At 42.0% G+C, this 14,576-nt stretch overlaps 1 protein-coding gene across 1 annotated transcript in view; it reads left to right on the forward strand.

Annotated features, from left to right (window-relative positions):
* Positions 1 to 14,576, forward strand: part of AK9 (adenylate kinase 9) — a 166,724-nt gene that overhangs the window by 69,540 nt on the left and 82,608 nt on the right. Inside the window, exons 15-18 of the mRNA XM_077289565.1 lie at positions 490 to 582; positions 7,826 to 7,962; positions 9,095 to 9,251; positions 10,340 to 10,454. Coding sequence (XP_077145680.1) covers positions 490 to 582; positions 7,826 to 7,962; positions 9,095 to 9,251; positions 10,340 to 10,454 — 502 coding nt within the window. The remainder of the gene's footprint in view (positions 1 to 489; positions 583 to 7,825; positions 7,963 to 9,094; positions 9,252 to 10,339; positions 10,455 to 14,576) is intronic.

The following is a 14,576-nucleotide window of genomic DNA, read 5'->3' on the forward strand; positions in this document are numbered from 1 at the left end:
ATTACTGAATAGGACCGCCCACTGGACTCATATGTATAAAAACACCAGACATTTCAATTGATTAAATGGAAAATTTTCCTGAAACTTATCTCACAAAAATGTACATCAATCTGGTTTGCTTCTCTTCTACAACATCTAGTCTGCAGATCAGATACTATTCTCAACATGGCAGGTTCCTTTTAAAACATTAACATCTAACACTAGAATCTAATTTGTGTAATAATAACTAGACAGTTTTTAATGTCTCTAAGGCTGCCGTACACTATCAGTATTTGGTCAGTATTTTACGTCAGTATTTGTAGCCAAAACCAGGAGGGGGTGATAAATCCAGAATTGGTGCATATGTTTCTATTCCACTCCTGGTTTTGACTTACAAATACTGATGTAAAATACTGACCGAATACTGCTAGTGTGAACATGGCTTAACTAAGACAATTACAAAAAAGGAATAATGCACATCTAATGCAATGTATTATGTCATTTAAAAAGAAAATTCAGAATTGGATACAACTGAAAAAACCCTAGTGCAAAAGGAAGTACCTACAGAGAAGATAGAGGAACAAAGTGTCATTGAAGAAACAGGTAAAACAGCAATGAACCCTTTCACTGCCATGGGTTTCTTAACATTTTCCCATTTTACGTCTCTGGTAACTAGGACAATGTTTGCACTTTTGACGTGTACAAATATAAGCTAAATTACTAAACATTAATAAATTGATTTTCACCACCAAAGCTTATATATTTTCTGATAGTAGACTCCTGGCACATTGTCGGATTGCTACTAAGCACTCGTTCTCATCTGCGTCTAAATTGGACAAGTGAAATCCAATAAAAAAAAAAAAATCGGATTCCACTCTGACTAATGTTATTCACTGATTTAGTGCTTATCTGTGATTTTTTTTCTTCTCATTTCGGATCCGACTGAGAGAAAAATCCCAACATGCTGCGAGTGGCCTGGTTAATCGGACGAGACTTGCCAATGCAAGTCAGTGGGTGTGAGAAAAAAAAAAAAATCGCCCAGCACACAACTATGCATGTGTCATCCGATTTTCACACACATCTCAAAAGAAACCCAGTGTGTCATCAGCCGAGAACTGTAAATTCAGAGCTCGAACTGACAGAATAGTATAGATAGAAACATATCAGTGAGATATATAATAAGTGCTTTGCATGTGTAGTTTTCTGTTCTTGTATTTAGCTAATACATAAAATGGCTTGGGGTCTCCTTTATTTTGAATAACCAGCTGAGGGAAAGCAAACACCTGGGGGCTGGTGTTATTACTTTGGAAAGGGGCAAATATCCATGGATCTTCCCAGCCTATTAATAACCGCTCACAGCTGCCTGCGTAGCTTTTACTGGTTACTAAAAAGGGGGAACCCCCCAAAAAAATTGATGTGGCATCCTCCCTATTTTTGATAACCAGCAAATGCTCAGCAGACAGCTGTGAGCTGATATTAATAGGCTGGGAAGTGGCCATGGTTATTGGCCCCTTCCCGGACTAATAACACCAGCCTATAGCCACCCCAGAACTGGCACATCCATTAGATGTGTATGGACTTAACACATGTTGAATTTTTATTTTAAGCAGATGCGAGAATCTCCGTAGTTTGCGGACTATAAGATGCTCCCCAAATTTTGGGGGGGAAAATAGGAAAAAATGTTTTAAGAAAATGGTGGTGCATCTTATAGCCTGCTTTTGCGGTAGCTTATCTGAGGGGGACAGCTGTGGTGGAGCGGGGTCTCAGGAGGCACAGTTGCTGCTGCAGGAAGCAGGTCAGTGGCGGTGCTGTGGGCCCTGGGCTGGGAGGAGAGGGTATTTGGTGGTGCGTGGCTGCAGTGTGCTCCGGGCTTTCTGAAAATGTCGGCGGAATCCACGCACTTCCCAGTTCTAGCTGCCAGGTTCACTTTAATAGTTTTCTTTATGCTTTTCTATGTTTGCACAATAAAAATACTTTGTAAAAAAACAACATGTTTGTGTCGCCATATCTTCGGAACTTTGACATCCATCAGAATTCTGAATTATGCTTTTTGCCATTTTCTATTGAATGGGACAAAAAGAGACTGACATTTATGTAAAAAATTGACCTAACCCCTTCACGCCACAGCCCTTTTTCGTTTTTGCGTTTCTGTTTTTTGCTCCCCTTCTTCCCAGAGCCATAACTTTTTATTTTTCAATATGGCCATTTGAGGGCTTGTTTTTTTGCGGGATGAGTTGTACTTTTGAACTACACCATTAGTTTTACCATATTGTGTACTGGCAAATGGGAAAAAAATAGAAGTGCTTGCTGTGAAATTGCAAAAAAAAGTTCAGTTCCACAACTATTTTTTGGATTTCGTTTTTCCCATGTTCACCAAATGCTAAAACTGACCTGCCATTATGATTCTTCAGGTCATTATGAGTTTGTAGATACCAAACATGTCTAGGTTCTTTTTTATTTAAGTGTTGAAAAAAAATCCAAAGTTTGTTAATAAATAAATACACAATGTTCCAAATTATTATGCAAATGACGTTTTTCTCCGATTTCCCTAAATGGTCAGTGCAAATGACAGTCAGTCTAATAAAAGTCATCACCCGTTAGAGTATACATCGAATTTCATTGAAGAAACCTCCCAATGATAACAGTATAATCTCCAAAATGAATAAAAACTCAAAATGCACTGTTCCAAATTATTAGGCACAGTAGAATTTCTAAACATTTGATACGTTTTAAAGAACTGAAAATGCTCATTTGTGGAATTTGCAGCATTAAGGCTACTTTCACACTAGCGTCGGGCCGACGTTCCCGACGCTAGCGTTGTCTCCGCCGCACAACGGGGGCAGCGGATGCATTTGTCCAGCGCATCCGCTGCCCCATTGTGAGGTGCGGGGAGGTGGGGGCGGAGTTCCGGCCGCGCATGCGCGGTCGGAAAAGACATTTACGACGGAGCAAAAAACGTTGCAAGCAACGTTTTTTGCTCCCGACGGTCCGCCACTGCACAACTCATCCGTCGCAAGACGGGTGCGACGTGTGGCAATCCGTCACAATGCGTCGCTTAATGTTAATCAATGGTGAAAAAACACATCCTGCAAACACTTTTGCAGGATGCGTTTTTTCGGCAAAACGACGCATTGTGACGGAATGCAGTTAACGCTAGTGTGAAAGTACCTTAAGAGGTCACATTCACTGAACAAAAAAGCTATTTAACTTCAAAGCCTCCTAACAGGCCAAGTTACATGTTAACATAGGAACCCTTCTTTGATATCACCTTCACAATTCTTGCATCCATTGAACTTGTGAGTTTTTGGAGAGTTTCTGCTCGTATTTCTTTGCATGAAGTCAGAATAGCCTCCCAGAGCTGCTGTTTTGATGTGAACTGCCTCCCACCCTCATAGATCTTTTGCTTGATGATACTCCAAAGGTTCTCTATAGGGTTGAGGTCAGGGGAGGATGGTGGCCGCACCATGAGTTTATCTCCTTTTATGCCCCTAGCAGCCAATGACTCAGAGGTATTCTTTGCAGCATGAGATGGTGCATTGTCATGCATGAAGATGATTTTGCTCCTGAAGGCACGTTTCTGCTTTTTATACCTTGGAAGAAAGTTGTCAGTCAAAAACTCTATATACTTTGCAGAGGTCATTTTCACACCTTCAGGAACCTTAAAGGGCCCTACCAGCTGTTTAACCATGATTCCGGCCCAAAACATGACTACTCCACCTCCTTGCTGACGTCGCAGCCTTGTTGGGACATGGTGGCCATCCACCAACCATCCACTACTCCATCCATCTGGACCATCCAGGGTTGCTCGACACTCATCAGTAAAAAAGACTGTTTGAAAATTAGTCTTCATGTACAGTATGTCTGGGCCCACTGCAACCGTTTCTGCTTGTGAACACTGTTTAGAGGTGGCCGAATAGTAACTGTTTGCTGCTTTGTAATGGTATTTTGGCAGCTGCTCTCTTAATGCAATGAATGTGTCTGGCAGAAACCTTCCTCATTATGCCTTTATCTGCATGAGCTCTGTCTGTGCTCTGTTTCAGTCACAAATCTCTTCACAGTATGTTGATCACTCTTAAGTTTTCATGAAATAAATAATGTTTTCATACCTTGCCCAAGGCATTACAGTATTTAATGCTTTTCAGCAGCAGAGAGATCCTTTTTAGTTCCCATATTGCTTGAAACCTGTGGCCTGCTTAATAATGTGGAACATCATTTTTAAGTAGTTTTCCTTTAACCCCTTAATGACAGCCAATACGCCTTTTAACTGACCTGAGATATAAGAGAATAGCCTCCCCGTACAGGTGACAATCCAGCAGCTGTTGGCTGTACACTATAGCTGACAACTTGCTGTATCAGCCATGATCAGTGTTTGCACAGTCCAAATCTGTTTAACCCCTTAGATGCTGCTGTCAATAGTGACTACATCATATAAATGGTTAACAGAGTGTGGGGGCTTCCTCTTTATCCCAAATGATGCCCTCACATAATGATCGCATGGTCCTGATGTTTGCCATGGCAATTCACGACCAAATAGCGGCCTTAGAGTCTGACAGCTATAGTAATCTGTTCAGAAGTTAGCGACATTTAGGTGGTAAACATACACATTTTCATTCCTATCATGCCACTTTGCATTTATTCCTGAAAAACAGCTAAAGGGTTAATAAACTATCTGACTGCAGTTTTCAATATATATACCTATAAACAGGCACCACTCATTGATGATATAGAAAAGAACTCTTTATTCAACATCAGAAAGCACCAAACATGGTGAAAATAGCCCACAGTGGGCAGCAAGTGAGAGACAACGGATACAGAATAAAAAGGGTAGACACCTGGCGACAAAATCATGAAAAAATAACCTATAGATTACTGACGTAAGATACTAACTTGGAATGCTTTGTATGTAAACAAGGGTAGTATGTTATAATATATATTATTATAGTCTCAGCACAATTAGTCACACTGCAATGTTGCATACCAAAAACACATATACTCCCAATGCGAGGAGAGGCTAGTACACCTTATATGCTACATAATAGGAAAATGCACAGAGACTATACTGACCATACGCATAAAGTACAACATCAGTTCATATTTACCAGATAGAATGGATAGCCAGGCGTCCACCACACCCGACGTGCGTTTCGCACAAGTTGCTTCGTCCAGGGGTGGTGAGACGCTGGTGAGGTACCTTTTTAAATAGAATGAGGCCACACATAACGACACACAGCTGTGGAAAGAAAAGCAGAAGTAACGCCGAGAAACCGGAAGTGACGAGATACTGACGAATACCGCTGCCATGGAAATGCTAGCCACGAGAATTAAAATAACCGACCTTCGCTAAAAATTATATATAGGTCTGGAGAGGAGTGAACTTGTCAATCCTGAGTGCCGTTTTTGGTGCAAAAGGGCAGAAAACAAAAGTCCACATTATCGTAACGCTCCGGTCCATAAGTACTTCCGGGTAACCGGCCGAAAAGGTGAAGTGACGTGGAGGTGAATGTGCTGAGAACAGGAAGTGCCGAGAGTGCAGTGTAAGTGCGCCGCGCTGTTTACAATCAGTAACCCAGCAACGGACGCACAGAGTGAATGATCGAAGGATGGTGACAAAAGAACTTTTGAGAAGGAATATTATTAGTTGAGCAGCAGAATATAAATAGGCAAATTGTAGCATGCCAAAACAATGTTGCAAAAGTAATAAACAGTGGGCAATAGCCCTATATAAATAGATAAAAAATACACATGTAGAAAATATGTGCAACATTGCAAGTCGATCAACCCTGCAATGCGATATTAATAGTGAACAGTGAATAATAATCCAATGCACATAGAAGGAAAATACATATAAAAGAAAACATATAAAAAAAGTATGCAACATTGCAATACGATCATATGGTAGCACACACATGATAATTTAATAAAACCACCCCTGTGCACATAGAAAAACACTTTAATACAGGTAAGCCAGTACACTGGTGAAATTTTAGACTAATTAAACATTAATTATAGCTCCTGTGTGAGCGAGTTGCGTGGCTAGGCGCCAGCCCGCCCACGTGATCGCAGGGGGACGTCTTCTCCGGATGTTTGGTTGGTATGACGACGGGACGCGGTGCGCATGCGCACACTAACCGGGTACTTATTGGTTGCCGCACGGTCATGGGACCGGAACAGCTTACCATTTAAACCGGACTGTTTCGTCACTTAAACCACGCCCCCTGAGGAAGCGACATCATTGATACGCGAAACGCGCGTTGGGGTTACATGACGCAGGCTGGAGCGTGGTTCGGCATTTGATGATGAGTTGATGATTGCCTTTAATATGTTATTATTATCTGCTGAACACGGGCAATGAGTATAGGACATTTATGATGTTGCTGCGAGTGCAAGGGGTCATTAATTGAACCCAGCAACACACGTTGTGGAGCGGATACTTTATCACTCTGCAGGAACCGTTGCAATAATAGTGTAAATTTATCCATCTCAGCCCGGCACGCTCTCTTCTGGTCATAATTTACACTTTAGGGTGATTCACGTAATTTACGAGACCCATGTACCTTTTTATGGCTATATTTGATGTTATTTAATAAAACATTTGTTAAAATTACATAACATGGTTGGTATACTTTATTGACTCAGTGTCCTCCTGGTAAATGATATGTTCATGAGTTTATATACTTACGTGGGTGTATACGATGTATTCTGGTGCCGTATAGAATAATACACCTTTCACACTCTGCTCCAATCCGCACACCTCTTACACACATGGCTCCGTTCCGTACACGTCTTAGGCTTCTTTCACACTAGCGTCGGGCTCGGGCCGTCGCAGTGCGTCGGGCCGAGGTTACCGACGCTAGCGTTGTATATGCCGCACAACGGGGGCAGCTTATGCATTTTTCCAGCGCATCCATCGCCCCATTGTGAGGTGCGGGGAGGTGGGAGCGGAGTTCCGGCCGCGCATGCGCGGTCGGAAAAAGCGGACACGTCGCACAAAAAAACGTTACATGTAGCGTTTTTTTGTGCCGACGGTCCGCCAAAGCATGACGCATCCGTCGCACGACGGTTGCGACGTGTGTCAATGCGTCGCAATGCGTCACTAATGTTAGTCAATGGGGAAAAAACGCATCCTGCAGACAACTTTGCAGGATGCGTTTTTTCGCCAAAACGACGCATTGCGGCGTATTGCAAAAAACGCTAGTGTGAAAGTAGCCTTACACACACAACTCTGCTCCATACACCTTTCACACGCTGCTCCGCTCCGTACACCTCGTACACACGCGGCTGTGCTCCGTACACCTCGTACACACGGCTCCGTAAACCTCTTACACACACGACTCCACTCCATACACCTTTCACACGCTGCTCCGATCCATACACCTCATACGCACACGGCTCTGCTACATCCACACTGTAAACACCTCCCTACCTCACACATACGCTTACCCTCATCGGCGCCATGACAACCAGCAGAGTCCTGTACACGGAGGTCCTCCCGATCATTTGACCCCCTGACTCCTCCCATCCTGTGACTTCATCACAGGTCCTGTGCGCACAGAGCAGCCAATATGTGGTGTGCTGCTCTGCGGGTGCAGGGACTCAGGGAGCTGACCGGGTGATATTGCACACCTCCCAACCAGTGCGGGACAACTAATGTCCCGCCCGGGATCGCAGGGCTGACTGTCAAAATCGGGACAGTCCCGCTGGATCCGGGACGGTTGGGAGGTATGCATGCGCCATACATGTACGGCGCATGTCGTGAAGGGGATAAAGTGTCTTTGTTGTCTTTAAGTCAATGAAACGTATCTAAAATTGGAGCTTCAGTTTATCTATTTTTGCTAATTTATTGTAGACCAAGAAGAAGAAGTCACTTCTGATCATCCTGAAGTCCAACAAATGGTAGAGGAAGCTATGAGACAAGTACAGGAGACCCCAGTAACACTAAATCCAAATGTTTATATCGGCGCACTGGATAAAGCTATTACAGAGGTAAAGGCTCTAGAAACTCGATTGAAATTCTCTCTCTCTCTCTAGACCTTTCATTATCTTTTAACTAAACTGCTCGCTGTAAGTCTTCGTCTTCATATGTTATTGTTGTGGAAAACTTTCCTCTACTATTAGGCCATGCTGCGTGCCTTCCTTTTTTAACTCTGCCCCATTTCTCAGATTGATCATATGAATTGGCTTAAAAACCAGATGTGTATATACGGTAGGAGGCCAATTGGGTAAAGGGCTACGATCAGATGACAAGAACTGTAATGTGAATAGGGGCCTGACAGTGGCAAGCCATGATGTTTTGGAATACTGACAATTATTAATATTAATAGATAATAAAATTAAAATACTCTTTACACAGGCTGATGACTAACCAAATGGACATACATATGATGGATGATTAGCAGCGATTTACTGTATAAGCATGCCAGTACTCAGTCCACAAGAGAACTCATGATTGCTGTCGACTGACTGCGTCTTTCATGCAAGCCTCCAAGCTATCCTTGGTTGAGAGCACATCCCCTCCTGTATACAAGAATTTGCTGCCAAACATATGCAAATTGTATGGAGAGGAACCACCACAGACAGTGTGCCCACCATTGCTACATATACATTGAAGCGTACCAAGCACTGATTGACTTGTTGGGTTGACATGGGCTGTAAAATGACCCAACAGGTCCCTAACTCAATAAATAGCTGTCCAGCCAAACAAATGTGACCGCTTTCTCTCTCAGCTCCCTCATACACCGGAGCGATCAATTTACCAAGCAGTAATGTGTTCTTTACAAGAGAACCCCTGCCAGACTTATCTCCGGGAGAACAAAAGGGTCTTCACTCTGAGATCAGACATACTGGATCCTTATTTTCCCCCAACATCTTCTGTCAATGAAGACTCCGGAGGCACTTCTATACATTAGACTGTCAGTCAAGCCTGCAGATATTGGTGGGTTCGCCTGTTTAGTCTAATGTGTATGGGGGCCTTAAATAATACCACTACTAAATTATATTAGCTCCTAGTCCCAAAGAGGGACAAAAAAGATAGAGATAAAAAAATGTAATATTTGCATAATGTGTGGATGTTAGGAATGTGCTCTGCATATATTTTACCAAATTTATCATTACACAGTTCAATGAAGAAAATAAAGAACGATTTCCTGATAACCCCACTGTTGGAGGATGGGTATTGGATAACTTCCCTAATTCACCAAATTTTTGGATACCTTTGGCAGAAAAGGGACTTCTTCCAGACACTGTCATTTGTTTAAACAATCCAGCAGAAAATGGTAATTACCCAAAATGTTTTTTTTTGGAGATCTAGAAACAGAACTGTTCTAAATGTGACATTAAATACACAGTGTCTGTTTTACTATATCTTAGATTATTATTATTATTATTATTATTATAAACATGTATATATTAATAAATATTTATGTAGGATTTTACTTAATATTTCTAAGCAGAATAAACATATTAGGGCTGCTTTAATCACTGCAGAAGTTTATCATGGTGGCTCAGTGGTTAGCACTGCAGCCTTGCAGCGTTGGGGTCCAGGGTTCAAATCCCACCAAGGACAACATCTGCAGGAGTTTGTATGTTCTCCCCGTGTTTGCGTGGGGTTCCTCCAGGTTTTCCAGTTTAATAATAAATCATCAGCAATTCCTCAGGAGAGTAGGGTGAAGAAATGTTTTGTTCCTCTTGTTCTCACCAGGAACTGTTCGACAGAATATGAAGCCGGCTTTAGAGCTCATGCTCAAGGCAATGTGGTTTGTATAGACCCCAGTTATGTCCCAGCTTTATGTGCCTTTCACAGGGGCCCATTAGAAACAAAAAAGCCTCCGCAAATAGCGTAGTTAAAGGATCTTATGGCATGATGCGTAATTAACGGCGGGCACATCAAGTCGACGCACGGGGATGCATCCGCATACAATGCATGTCCCTGCGTACACAATGTTAAATATAGGAACGCAGGATGGATGCGGATTTGAAGGAAAGAGGTATGCTGCCCTACGCTGCGGACACAAACGCTAGTGTGAAACCGGCCTTAACTGGCTAGTTATTGTAGGAGCTACCTGATGTATTGGACATATGTTGTATATCCGTTGTCTCTCATTGATTTCTCCTCAGTGGTCTGATAATTCTGATTATGTTATGGAATTGCTAAATATGCAGTTCTCTAAATGGTTATTATAATAACTTGATGGAACTGTCTACTGAGGATCTCCCCCAAATGCCGTCCAGATCTTGTATTAATAAATCATAATGATATTTAGGTGGCCTTCTTTCATTTTCTGCCCTTGTTCTGCACCATTTGGACACTAAGGATTGTGACATTATTTGTCATTCAGCCTTCTGACACTTTTGTATATTTCAGGAAAGTGTTTGCTCAATAGACTGTACCACCTAAATGAGCAGGATATTAACAGTGATATATTACAAAGGCTTCAGAAGGAAAGAGCAAGAAGAATGCAGGAAGAGGAGGAAGCAAGGTATTTGTCACAATTCGGAATAGCATTTTATTGCACCTTAGTAAGCTGTCGCAGATCTACCATCTGCAGCAATGTCTCCATTGGGGTTTTCTTCTGGAGCCGCTGACTTTAGTGAGGCAGATGGAGTAAGTTTGTGTACTGTCTGGCTTCCGTTTTGGCAGTTTCCACCTTTTTGAGGCAGGGATAAACATGTGGCAAGCTTGCTTTTGTGCCCACCTCCGAAAAGTCTGACACTACTGCAACAGAGGCCACACAGAGTACAAAGTTATGCCGTCTGTGAATGGCCTTATCAGGATTTCCATCCAAATCCCGCAGATGATAGCCCCAATAAAGCCTCTGACATGTGGCTGAAACGCAGTTTAAGCCATTCTTGTGAAATCTGCAGCATTTCCACATTGGACGTACAGCAAAATCCAAGTAGTCCAAATTTTTTTACTAAGAATTTGATGTGGACTTTGAATTTTTGAAAATTGTTGAAAATCAGCAGGATGTTTTACCTGTTTGGATGTAACCTAAGGGCCTGATTCATCATTTGCATTTTTTTTTTTTTTTTTTTTAAGTCCTATTTATTGTCTTGTGGTATTCAGTGACATTTTTTTCACCAAACTCTCCAAAATGGCGCATGTGTTTCATGAATTTTGTATGGGATCCAAAAAGTATCGTTTCTCCTTGCGGAGAGTGACATGTTAAGCATGTCGAGGTGAGGAGACTTAAAGCCGCAATGCTCCTCTGGGAAATATGCAAATTTTCTCTTCAGAGAGGAAGAGGACTAGAACTCTAGTGTCACCTATTGGAAGTAGCAATCCTAACAGTCAATGTTGACCCTTTAACGAGCCTTGTCACATGACTTAGGATAAGGCCGGCCTCACACTCAGCGTATGTAAATACGGTCCGTTTTTTACGGCCGTAATACGCAGAAAAGTCCCCAAAATAGTGGTCCGTATGTCATCCGTAGGCAGGGTGTGTCAGCGTATTTTGCGCATGGCATCCTCCGTATGTAATCCGTATGACATCCGTACTGCGATATTTTCTCGCAGGCTTGCAAAACCGACATCTAATGGATTTATGTGCTCAAATGTTCGTTAAAACATATATACAGTATATATATATATATATATATATATATATATATATATATATATATATGTCATTGAGACACATATATATATATTCTGTATTTATATTTAATTCAGCACGATATATGTGAAAAGCCGGTAATTCAATTACCGGCTTTTCATTTCTCCTTCCCAAACCAGACAGAATATGAGACATGGTTTACATACAGTAAACCATCTCATATCCCCTTTTTTTTTTTTGCATATTCCACACTACTAATGTTAATGTTGGGCGCTGTAGCTGCTAAAATAAAGGGTTAAATGGTGGAAAAAATTGGCGTGGGCTCCCGTGCAATTTTCTCCGCCAGAGTGGTAAAGCCAGTGACTGAGGGCAGATATTAATAGCCTAGAGAGGGTCCATGGTTATTGGCCCCCCTGGCTACAAACATCTGCCCCCAGCCACTCCAGAAAAGGCACATCTGGAAGATGCGCCTATTCTGGCACTTGGCCACTCTCTTCCCACTCCCGTGTAGTGGTGGGATATGGGGTAATGAAGGGTTAATGTCACCTTGCTATTGTAAGGTGACATTAAGCCAGATTAATAATGGAGAGGCGTCAATTATGACACCTATCCATTATTAATCCAATTGTATGAAAGGGTTAAAAAACACACACACACATTATTAAAAAGTATTTTAATGAAATAAACACACAGGTTGTTTTAATATTTTATTGCTCTCTCAATCGACCTGAAGACCCTCGCTCGGCAAAATAATAAACCAACAATATACATACCTTCTGATGAACTGTCACATCCCACAAAGTAAATCCATCTGAAGGGGTTAAATCATTTTACAGCCAGGAGCTGTGCTAATGCACTCGCTCGTGCCTGTAAAACCCTGGGTGCTGAAAGGAAAGCAGAGTGATCTGTACTTACATTGAGTCGCGGTGAGGCGCCCTCTGCTGGATGTCCTCATGAACTGGAGCCTTGGAAAAGTTCCCACGCTCGAGTTCATATGAGGACATCCAGCAGAGGGCGCCTCACCGCGACTCAATGTAAGTACAGATCACCCAGCTTTCCTTTCAGTACCCGGGGGTTTACAGGCACGAGCGAGTGCATTAGCAGAGCTCCTGGCTGTAAAATGATTTAACCCCTTCAGATGGATTTACTTCGTGGGACGTGACAGTTCATCAGAAGGTATGTATATTGTTGGTTTATTATTTTGCCGAGCGAGGGTCTTCAGGTGGATTGAGAGAGCAATAAAATATTAAAACAACATGTGTGTTTATTTCATTAAAATACTTTTTAATAATGTGTGTGTGTGTGTTTTTTAACCCTTTCATACAATTGGATTAATAATGGATAGGTGTCATAATTGACGCCTCTCCATTATTAATCTGGCTTAATGTCACCTTACAATAGCAAGGTGACATTAACCCTTCATTACCCCATATCCCACCGCTACACGGGAGTGGGAAGAGAGTGGCCAAGTGCCAGAATAGGCGCATCTTCCAGATGTGCCTTTTCTGGGGTGGCTGGGGGCAGATGTTTGTAGCCAGGGGGGGCCAATAACCATGGACCCTCTCTAGGCTATTAATATCTGCCCTCAGTCACTGGCTTTACCACTCTGGCGGAGAAAATTGCGCGGGAGCCCACGCCAAATTTTTCCGCCATTTAACCCTTTATTTTAGCAGCTACAGTGCCCAAATTTTGCACATACACACTACTAACATTAGTAGTGTGGAATATGCAAAAAAAAGGGATATGAGATGGTTTACTGTATGTAAACCATGTCTCATATCATGTCGGGTTTGTGAAGGAGAAATGAAAAGCCGGCAATTGAATTACCGGCTTTTCACTAACACCGGTGCGTATTTCTCGCAAGTCACACTGCTGGTCCGTGTGTAGTCCGTATTTTTCTCGCCCCCATAGACTTTCATTGGCAATTTTTTTTGCGCCATACGATGACAAACGCAGCATGCTGCGATTTTCTACGGCCGTACAAGACCGTATATTATGGATGTGTAATATATGGCAGATAGGAGCTGGGCCATAGAGAATCATTGGGCCGTGTGTAATGCGAATTTTACGGACGTAGTTTATGCGCTCATACGTCCGTAAAACTCGCTAGTGTGAGGCCGGCCTAAGAGCCGTATGAAATAGCCTAAAAAAATGCACAAATTAAAAGAGGAATTTGTCTCAAACCAAAACAAGTTTAAAACACCAAAAACGAGGCAAAAACAGGCACAAGCGCAATGATGAATCCGACCTTTGTGTTTTAGAGCAGCGCATTAGTCACTAAACTAGTAATGTTATATCAATAATGCCAACTCTTTTCTCTTGTGATTCAATGTAAGCAGCTTTTGAATTTTGGTACAATTATATTTTACATTATAACATTGTATCTTAGAGTTTATAACTAGCTCATCCCCAGGACCGATAGGCTGTGTGCACACGTTCCGTTTTTGCTCCCTGTTTTCAGTGCAAATTTGCCAAAAAAAAAAACCTGATTCCCAGTGCCAGCAAAGTGAATGAGAATCCTGAAGAGTCGTGCACACGTTGCTTATTTGTGACTTGCAGATTTAAATCTGCAGCATGTCAATTATTTCAGCATTTTTGCTGCAGATTTCATCCATACTAATGAATGAGGGAAAATCTGCACCAAAAATGCATGTAAAAAACATGGCAAAATGGCCCCTTTTCTGATTGAGGAGTGGGTATAGAAGAAGCCATCGCTGTAATAATCTGTAAAAACCCTTGTTGAAGGAAAACTATTCACACTTTTTACTTTTTTTTTTTTTAAATCAGATATTTTTATTGTACATTATAAATACAACAGTATCCATACAAATAAACAGGGTACATTTGTGTTTTTGTTTTAAAAGAAACGACCCTTCCCCCCCCTCCCCCCTCCCCTCTGAAGACCCATCTCCGACCAAACATTACTCCTGGAAAGAAGAGAAAACAGAAAACAATACATACATATTATAGTATTTGCAACTTTTTATCACAATCTCTCAATTATTCCCATCCAGCCATGGCTGCCACAGCTTTTGAAAGAAGCCC

Source organism: Ranitomeya variabilis, chromosome 2, assembly GCF_051348905.1.
Source record: "Ranitomeya variabilis isolate aRanVar5 chromosome 2, aRanVar5.hap1, whole genome shotgun sequence".
In the NCBI taxonomy this organism is placed as follows: Eukaryota; Metazoa; Chordata; class Amphibia; order Anura; family Dendrobatidae; genus Ranitomeya; species Ranitomeya variabilis.